At 43.9% G+C, this 10,808-nt stretch overlaps 1 protein-coding gene across 1 annotated transcript in view; it reads right to left on the reverse strand.

Moving 5' to 3' along the window:
- VSIG10 (V-set and immunoglobulin domain containing 10) overlaps nt 1-8,842 on the reverse strand; it is a 323,261-nt gene extending 314,419 nt beyond the window's left edge. Inside the window, exon 1 of the mRNA XM_069620264.1 lies at nt 8,447-8,842. Coding sequence (XP_069476365.1) covers nt 8,447-8,510 — 64 coding nt within the window. The 5' untranslated portion in view covers nt 8,511-8,842. The remainder of the gene's footprint in view (nt 1-8,446) is intronic.
- Between the last annotated feature and the right edge of the window lie 1,966 nt (nt 8,843-10,808).

Genomic DNA, 10,808 nt, shown 5'->3' on the forward strand with positions numbered 1-10,808 from the left:
TGCCGACAATGGATTGGTAATTTTGCGTTGATTGTGAAACCATTAATGAATTTGACTAGAAAAGATGCGGTTATGCCTTTGCAGTGGGATGAGGAATGTCAGAGAGCATTTGATGGATTGAAAACTGCATTATGCTCGGCTCCAGTTTTGGGTACGCCGAACTATAAGAAAATGTTCAGACTATTTGTGTGTGAAAGTGAAGGATGTGCATTGGCGGTTTTGATACAGGAACAAGGTGGAAGAAATAGGCCGTGCGGCTATTTTTCTTCTGCGTTGGACCCTGTAGCGCGCGCACTACCACGATGTTTGCGATCTGTCGCGGTGGCTGCAGCTTCAGTGAAACAAACGGAAGGGATGGTATTGGGGCACACTTTAATTCTGATGGTGCCACATGCCATAGACGTTCTATTAAATAGGACACAGACGCAATACCTCACCTCTGCTAGATCGACAAGATATGAGATTATCCAAATTATGAGGTGTAGCGCTTTGAATCCTGCAGAATTAATGCCATTAACCATAAAAGAAATTGGGAAGAATGAATCACCCCCCCACCCCACGATTGTTTAATGGTCACTGAGGAAGAAACCAAGGGGAGGGTTGATTTAAGTGATATTCCACAGAAAGAGCCGGATGGAGAGTTATTTTGTGATGGCTCATGTTTTAAATTACCAGATGGCACGACAACTGCGGCATATGCTATCACTACCCTAGAGAGTGTTGTAGAAAGTAAAAGAAACCCCTATAATTCAGCACAAGCCGCGGAAATAATAGCAGTAACTAGAGCCTGCGAGATTTCTGAAAATTTGAATGTGAATATATATACTGATAGTCAGTACACGTTTGGAGTGATTCATAACTTTGGACGACTCTGGGCTGAGAGAGGGTTTCTGACATCACATAGTGCCAGAATTCAACATGGCCCTTTGATTGTACGATTGCTGTCTGCACTCACGTTTCCAAAGCGCCTAGCAATAGTGAAATGCGAGGCACATAAAAAAGTAACATGCAAAATAGGAGAGGGAAACGCGTTTGCAGACAGGATTGCGAAACAAACTGCCACTGATTTGAATACCAAGATGATGACGGTTCAGACAGAGGAAGTACCCTGTATGATAGAAGATGGAGTTGCGACTGTCAAAGAAATGCAGGCCGAGGCTACGGCCGATGAAATTCAGGGATGGGCAGAGTTGGATTTGGAGGGTTGGGTGGACAAGGGAACTAGAAACTGGATGTTGCCAAATTCATATGTGACTGCAATGGTCACAATGGCCCACAGCCCTACGCACATCTGTGCCAAGAAAATGATACAGCACCTTTCTACAATATGGCAGAATGCAAACATAAAAAAGATGCAGAGAGGTTGGTGCAGAACTGTATCACGTGTTTACAACACAATGTAGGAAAGGGAACAGTGACACCAACAGGCAGTTTTGGTCCGCCCTCCATGTCGTTTGAGGTAGTTCATTTTGATTTCATAGAGATGGAAAGGTGCCAAAACTTAAAATACGTCTTGGTGGTAATCTGTGCATTCGGTAAGTGGGGGAGGCATATCCTTTAAAAGACTGCACAGCGATGACTACGGCAAAAGTAATGTTGAAGGAGTATTTTTCCAGATTTGGCTTGCCCCGTATCCTATGGTCCGATAATGGACCACATTTTGTGGGTGCAGTGGTGTTACAGATATGTGCAGGTCTCCAGATTGATAAGAGATTCCATAGTTCAAGGCATCCGAGTTCTGCCGGTCTTGTGGAGAGGCACAACGGGATTCTTAAATCAAAGATTAGCAAGATTTGTGCGGGAAGCAAGTTGAGTTGGGTGGATGCATTACCAATAGCACTATTATGCATGCGTACATCTGTACAGGCTAAAACTGGGCTCTCCCCATACAAGATCATAATGGGGAGGCCGGCAAATGTATGGTGCGCACCTCAGCCAAAACGACTCAGTGAGATAGACCATCCTGTGCTTAGTACTTATTGTGGCCTTTTAATGCAGAAATTGCATTTGATTCATCAGCAGGTGCAGGAGGCTTTACCTGTGCGGTATACCGGTCCGGGAAACGTGCTGGAGCCAGGAGACTGGGTGCTGCTAAAAAACTTTGAAAGAAAGTCATCATTAGCACCCAGGTGGCGTGGGCCTTATCAAGTACTCTTGGCGACGCAGACGGCAATACGGGTGGATGGAAGGAAGTCGTGGATCCATGCCACCCATGCCAAGAAGATTCCAACTGCACTGAAAGTCTTTCCTGACACCAATGACCGGAAAGAGATAGCGGTCGCAGAATCAAAAGAAACTGTTGCCAGTGTGCAGCCACCTGATCTGCCAAAACGTGAAGTGAAACTCGAAACAAAGCCTGAGACGATTGCCAAAGAGGGGGAAGGGCAAAGAGTGCCCCAACGTTGCCCAGCAGAATCGACATCACTGCTGACCGACTTGAAATCTGCCTTGCAGATACCAGCAAAACCAAATTGTGTACCCCTTTGGCGCCCACCAGCACTTGCCAGCACGCCAAAGACCGAATCTGCATCATTGGCGCGGCGGACACCAGCACCTGCAGAAGCGCCACAGGCTGACTTCAAGCCTGAATCTGAAAGTGCACCGGCACTGTTCACGGATCATACGATACCAGGAGCAAGGCGATACAACCTGCGGCCTCGGGAGACAAAGTGATCCGCATTCTTTTTCTTTTGGTGTTTATGTCAACCTCTGGTTCAGCTCATGGACGGAGAAGGAACCAGGGGTGTAGAGGTGAGAAGCGTGAGAATTGTGCAAGTCGGACAATTCAAGACTCGAGGCTCCTCGGTGCGATCATAAAAGTACATGTGTCCGGAACCAGAGCGGACAAGCTGGGCGCACATGGTACTATGACAAGTGAGATAATTGATTAACAGTACATGTGTCCGGAACCAGAGCGGACAAGCTGGGCGCACATGATACTGAGGCGAAAACTGATCAAATGCCCTCTGAGCAGTATAAGAAGGGACAAGTGATCTCGCCTAAAAACGAATAATCGAATCCAAGCTAAAAAGGACAGGCAAAACTGAATTGTGAGAAATCCGTTGAATTTATAGACATCAGAGCAAACGCGACGAAGAGAGATATCCACAACGAACTGTGATAAGGAAGAAGAAGGATGACGAGAAACATGCCGGGACCGGTTCCAGCCTCCTCCTGCACCACCACCGCTGAAAATGAGTCAGTTATAAAGACCATTAGTTTAAGAAAAACACATGGTAAAACAAATTGTATGCTGGCACTAACGATAATAATGTGCTTTATGAGCGTGGTAGCACCAATATCGACTGCCCTAATATTATGGTGGGTAGAAACAATACACCCATTAGAAATGTTTTACCAATAATTAATATATCCACTACTGAAAGCCCTGTTCAGGTGATCACTTATACCCAACCCCCAATGGAAGAAAAACACAGGGAAGGTTTTGGAAATAACACCTTACTTCTGATAATGAACATGACACATGCAATCCTGAAGAAAACAAACTGCTGGGTATGTGCCCATTTACCACAGCATGCCGGGAAAGGAATAGGGTGGTATGTGCAGCCATTACCATTAAGTTCTGCATGTAGTGCATCTTTAGGTGCAATGTTCTATGGGAAGTGGAATGAGTATAATACGGGTCAATTAGACAGAACCAACATGAATGAGTTTGAGGAGATAATAATGAAGCCTGTGGGTTGTTCCATTTTCCATAAAGCACAAGTAATAGCCCCAGAGCCCACGAGGAAAGGTACACGGAAGATAACACGACAAAATAGACGAGATAGATTGTCCCCGCCAGAAAAAACATCTGTAATGACGTTTCGTGTAAGAACAGAAGGGGACAAAGATGCAATTCCCCCATTTTACACGGTGAATTATAGCCCAAGAACTGTCCCTTTTTGCCTAAAAAAGAAAGGATATTTTTCAGTCGGAACATATACTGGTTGTATGAATACAGTGGTACTAAAATGGGAAATATAACCAGTATACGTAGGTGATCCAGTTTATTTTATATGTGGAGAGAAAGCATACCCTTGGTTGCCCAGAAACTGGGGAGGTACATGTTATCTCGGGCTACTGTTCCCAGGAGTATTTCTCTTAGAAACAGCAGCCATGGCCAGATTATCCAGAACCAGAGTCAAGAGGACTGACAAAGGTGTTTTAATAGCAACTGATGTAGTGAAATCATTAATTCCATTTTTAGGACAGATAGTGAACTCCTATAATATAAGGCAAATGTCCAGAATCCTAAAGAATACAATAAACACAACAACAGATATATTATTTAACATGACGTTGGAAGAAAGAGGAATCAGGTTAATGACGCTGCAAAATAGAATGGCTCTAGATGTAATCCTGGTTGATCGTGGAGGAATTTGCAAAATAGTGGGATCAGCATGTTGTGTTTATGTCGATGACTATTCCCCCACGAACAACTTATATGTGAATGAGATATACGATTATTGACACTCTTCAGAAAAAAACAATAAACAATGCTGCATATGTAAATTTACACAACACATCTACCCTATAATATACAATCCAAAGTGATGATTTTGTGCAACATTTTAAGCAACAATTTTTGTAACACTTTAAATTGGGGTCATTTTATGTCCTACAGACATGGGTCTGGTGTTATTCCGTTCCACATGTATCCCACTTTAATGGCATACTGTCCAAATCTGCATGTCCTAAGGTGTTTGAGGTTTATCCACGGATGAATGTGTGTATAAGTGACCATTTTGTGCAGCGTGTTTTTGTAACGCTTTAGATTGGGGTCATTGTATATCCTACAGACATGGGTCTGGTGTCATTCCATTCCACATTTCACCCACTTTAGTAGTATGCTGTCCAAACTTCAATTCCTAAGGTGTTTGAAGACCATTCATTGGAGTTCATACACTGATGAAGTTGTGTATAAGTGACGACTTCATGTACTGTTTCATATGACTCTGGTGGCATTCGTTCCACATGCATACAACTTTGATGGTATACTGTCCAAATCTACAATTTCCCAAGGTGTTTGAAGTTTATTAACTGAGAGGTTTTGTGATGAGCTTGTGTGAGTGACAGTACCGTAACGCTTTGAATTGGGGGTCATTGTATTCCCTAAAGATATGGGTCTGCTGTCATTCCGTCCCACATTTCTCCAGTTTTGCTGGTATACTGTCCAACTTTACAATTGCCCAAAGGTGGCGCGAACGTGCCGAGCACTTGGTGAATTATCCCTACAAACGACTAAGCCACAGAGTTCAAAGTCCAGCAGTCGCTGGGAAGGGGGAGGGGAGGGAGAGCGAGCTCCTGGGGGGAGGTTGGCACTGAAGGCACCAGGTGGGTGGTGCCCCCCTAGTAAACATATTTTCAGAAGGTGAGGCCTACTGTCCAGTTAGAAGTATTTATGCAAAGCTACTAAGAGTATTGAATATTAAGAAGCTGGCGTCTTTTTTCATGTCGGGGATTGAATTTCCCTAATTTGGATTTGTATCATATAGAACAAAGGTGGTCACCTCACTAACGTATGGCCTCAAGGGTGTCCAGTTAAAGTACCTAATACAAAAGGATCGAATGCCAAAGGGTTGACTCAATTTAACCTAAAACCAAAGGGTTGATTTTTTTTTAAATATATATTTTTTTGGGTTTCAGTTTTTGAAAAAAGGGTGGTTTTACCACAAAAAGTGGGTTCTGGGGGGACTCACAAAAAAAAACACATTTTAAAAATAAAAATAAAAAATGTGGCCCTTTGGTTTTAGGTACTTTTGATTCGACCCTTTTGGCATTCGATCCTATGCATTCGAAACTTTCACCTATAACCGGCCTCAAGACAATCGTGTACATATTAGATGATGTCTTCAATTCAATCAAAGGCATTTTGTGGAAAAAGGTGTTGGGTCTACTTCTGGGTGTGCCCAATGCAATTATACGACTTGAATTTGATCTTTCATCCCCAAGCTGTATTGTAGTGTGGAGAAAACTGAAATGTTTGGCCAAAATGCTGAATGTGAACCCAGATACTCTTTACCGTAAAGTAGGATAATGCCAAGCATACATCCATAATGGTTTATATGGAAAACAGTACTTACCGATATTGGCAGCGACATTGTTGAATTGGTAGCTAATCCAGACAAAGTAAAAACTAAATTACATCAACAGGATTGGTTCACTACAATTGACTACTGTATCACTATTCAAATTACTCGGAATACGCCAACATTCTGAGGGATAGGGGATCACCATCTATTTTTTGTGCTTTAACAAGAAACTTATGTTTAGTATCAATTTTCTTTGATTTTATTGTAATGGGTTCTACCTGGGGTGTGTTCAAAAGGCATTTTTATACTGCCTGGATGTAGGGCACTTTGTTCAGTGCTTAATTGTGTGTTTTTGTTTGCTTGGATCCCTGTAATAATTATTTTATTTCATGTTTTTCTCTGACTCCTTGGTGGATTATTCTGTTTTATGTACTTTAGAGCTCTCAAAAGAACTTTACACCCAGGTCGCACTTTATTAAAAATGAATATAAAATTCTATTAAAATAAGAGAACCCGTCACATCTATTCTCTGCTGAATGGACATGATCGACTCTGCAACAGGTTTGCATCCACACCTTGCCCGGCCTGCTGGTGGCACCCCCGTCCGCCCAAGGTTAGATCTGCTGGGCCATTGGCGAGAGTCCTCCCAGGAACCCAGGTAGCAGAACCTAAGCAGCAATTCACGTAAGTACATATATGTCACATTCATAGAAGTGGGGGGTACTGAACCCACCCCACAGGTACATCCGGGGCATAAAGCAGTTTGGTGATGGGGTGCGTGCAAAGGCTTTAAGTAGGGTTTGGCACACTGTCTTCACAATAGGTTGCCAGTTGTTTTCCAATTGCGATGCACTGCAAAAATGTTTATCAAACACTGAAAAAATGTCTGTGCTACCCGAGTTAAATCCTCTCCATTTCTTTTTGTGGCTTTAAACCTCACTGTGCGCTTTGTAAATGGTCCTTAAAATACCTTTGGAACGTTGCAATTCTATTATTACATCCATAAACCTGTGGCGCAGGCAAATGGCATACAGCCTGATTCATGGAATTATTTGCGTGAAAAGCGCAGATTTGCCCGCCTTTCTGCCCGAAAATCCTTGTTTGAAGTATGGGGATTTCGGCCAGAAAGGCGCGCAAATCTGCGTTTTTAACGCAAATAATTCCATAAATCAGGCTATAAATGTTTTGAAAAGCGTTGAGTTGGTTTGTGGTATGCTGAGGCCTCCACAGCCCATCTTTTGTCCGTGTGGCATTCACTATCCACATTCAGGAAGTGGCATTCGCTTTCTCGCTTTTTCTCAACATATATTCTGGTCAATGGATATCTTTGCTCCTCTTTGACCTAGAATGACTCTAGTTTTAACTTTATAATGTTGGGAGGCAGGTATGTTGCACACAGCACTTTAGTAGAGGTTCGGCGAAACACTCCGTTTTCCCCTTTGTAGAAGGCACCGTGCTCTCGCATTCAGGGCTCGTGTAGACCTGCACTTTGTCCACCGTAGTGTTGGCAGTGGTGCAGTAACGCGCCTCTGCTGCTCCACGTGTGAGTCCATGGGTGACAGGGGTGACCAGCACAGCTCTAGCCAATATTGGACCTGAGGCGGGTACAGCACAAACACATCGATCACTAATGCCCCTTCTGTCTAGAGTGGCAGCCTTTGGCATTTTGCGCCAAATAGGCAAAGTGGAAAAAAGACATGAACTTAAAACGGAATATGCAATTAGACACAAGTAACCCATAGCTCTCAATTTCCCAAACTCTGGAGGGTGTCACCTGACGCGGGTTTAGCAAACGGCATGCTTTTTGATAGACTTCAATGGGAACACGTGCACCTCAAAACCTCGGACTAAACAATTATTCAATTCCAGAAAAAAAGGAAAGTGGGGTGCACACCTACTCTTTAAAGTATAAACAATATTCAAAATGGAATGCATATGAAGGTGCATGGAGAAGAACAAACAACCCTGGCACGAGGTAACAACAAAGAGCAATATGAGTGGTGCCCCAATTCCTAGGCCATCACTCATAGTTATTCAATTCCTGCCAGCAGCTGATAAATCAAGCCGCAGTTGTCCTGGAGTAAATACAACATGCACTGGACCATTTAATCCGCTTAATACATTATAAACACAAATATCCACATCTTAGTTCACACATGTTTTATCTGAATTTTATAGCGCGACACGAGGCCGCATTCAACCCCCTTGTGCTTTATCACTAAATATAATCATCCCTGCACATAACACGCGAATAGGCTCATAAAAGCTCATGAGTGAGGGATTGGAATAAGGCATTGAGCTTTGGTGGGCTACGGCGTCTTCACAGTTCAGACATGGTATTGTCAAGCGTTTCCACCTAGCAGTGACGCCACAGGCCAGCAGGGACCACATCAGAAGCACAGCCTCCTTACCTGGATGACAGAGCAGCAGAGCCAAGGCCACCAGGACTCCCCCAGCCAGCAGTGGGGCCAGCATCTCCGCCACAAGTTCTGGACCGACTTTCCGGACAACGGGGCGACTACACTAAACTATCTGGCAAAAGTCGCGCTTTCACACAGAGGTGTGCCTTTTCCTTCGCAGTACAGCAGGGTGTAAGCAAGCTGTTCCGGGGTGGGGGCCGTGCAGGACAGCCGTTTCTTCCATGAAGTTGACCTGCTCCCCTCGCCCTTCCTCAAAAATGAAATGGGCTCTCAGCTCAACAGAGCCACCTGCGGCAGCAGATAGAGATCGGGGGCAGAGGGAGGCTGGGATCCTGCCGGCGCTTGCACTGTGACATCTCTCTTCCTGGGTGATCGAAGCACTGGATCCTTCCGGGTTTCGAACTCATTAGCTGGGAGGAGGAGGAGGAGGAGTAACGCCACTCCCATCACAGGTACAGCCGTTGGAGGCAGACTGTACACACCCTCCGACGGCTGTAAACATAGAAATACTCAAACGGACGACACAGGAGGAGCGCATCTCCTGCACAAAGCAGATACCCTATTTGTATCTGCAGTAGGAAAGACGTGTGGCTAATTCACAGAGCTTTTTCCAATGGGGGTTTGCCAATATAAAACGCTTCTGTGATGTAGGCCCTTAAGGCCCTCTCCACATAAAGCAAGGGCAAACGGCATTGACAAAGCCAGACATTTGGGATGATCATTGATTATTGCATAACTATTGGCATATATCCCAAATCACTGTCACCATTCTCCAGCGTTTTCCATCATACGCTCACGAAGTAACCGCATTTGTCAATTTTTGCAGGTACTGGTAAAATGTGGTCTCATCCAATGGCAGGGGTTTCGATCATACACAGATCATCTAGTCAAAAGCAGGTTTTTATCAAAATCCAAGCTACTCATACTGTTGGTCAAGTATCAACATTAAAACCCCAGGTACTTGGGCGGTCTCGATCCAGTTGTCAAGGCTCTATGCAGCGAGTATGGAAGTGCTATATTGTATGAAGTCCTGTTGTCAAAGCAGGGTTAGATTCCCTTAATGTCAAGCAAGCAAAGAAGTACCAAGATCAATCATGACCAGTCAGCACAGCAGTTCAAGATTCAATTTCACACAGTCAGCACAGTAATCCATTTTGAACACTTACCAAAGCTATGCCAGATGATTATACACAGTTAGCACAATGATGTCAGGCTCAGTTATGCCCAGCATAACTTGTGATGCCATCTTTGATGTCATGGGTATTAGTCATAGCAGTGGCACGAGTTATGATTTTATTGCCTACCATAATGGATACATTTCTTTGTTTTTCAGATTTTGCCCTGCAACCATAACTTTGCTTTTACAAAGTTCTTTCTCTGAATTTCAAAGGATTTTATTAGAGCAACTTAACCATAACGTCCCTTTAACAACGTTTTTTCACTGAATTTCAATGGTTTTGTCAGGAATACTCTCAGGACTTCTGATTTTGCTGTTCAGCCATCAGGAAATAAGGCCTCCCTTTCCCAGAATATTAGCATGCAGACAGGATGTTTGTCCATTCATAATAGACTCAGACACTTTACACCACGTTCTAAATGTCATTTTGCACAATTCCCAACTACAGCATCAAGGAAATATTAGGTCTCCTTTAAGAAGCATTGGCAGTTACTTTGGAGATTAGGGCGCTCCTGTTGTTTTTAACGTAGCTACGTAGATATGTACTGCCTGTCATGTGATTGGCTTCTAAAGCCCCTCCTTTCTGGAACTCTGTGCTTCTGATTCTGTGAAGTGTGTTCGCTACGTTTTCTCTACTGATATCTGGTTTCATGCATTTCCTGCTACGTTTCCTGGATTGTCTTAATTCTTGTGTTCTTATTGCCATTCTACCTACGAACTCTATGGTGTTTTTGAATTGCTTTGACCTCGGATTGCTTCATTGGAATTGCCTTACCGCCTCCTTGGATACCTTTGTCCCTAAACTGTTGCCGACTCGGATTTCCACCAAATTTTGCCTTCGCCTGCTCCTTTGGATTATGTTACTGCCTGCATTGGTTTAAAGACCCGGAACTCTGAGAACGGACCGTCACTTGCCTTCTCCCCCAGAATTCTGCACTAGTAAGATTGTTTCAGCTGCCGTGATAATCAAAGTTAGCCTCAAGGTTCACCTCTACATCCCCACCTAGTCTGGACTAGAGACTGCCGTGGTACTGTGGTCGGGCAGTGAGGAGTGTCCTCGTTTTGTCAGGTTTGAACCTTTGTGACTTCCTAGCCATAGATGTTTGCGTTTCGTCGGGAATATTCCTTTTTTCCCTGAACACCTTTTGGCTGACTGTGTTATCGAACTTCTACTTA

This window comes from Ambystoma mexicanum, chromosome 10, assembly GCF_040938575.1.
Source record: "Ambystoma mexicanum isolate Mex_15411 chromosome 10, UKY_AmexF1_1, whole genome shotgun sequence".
Classification (NCBI taxonomy): Eukaryota; Metazoa; Chordata; class Amphibia; order Caudata; family Ambystomatidae; genus Ambystoma; species Ambystoma mexicanum.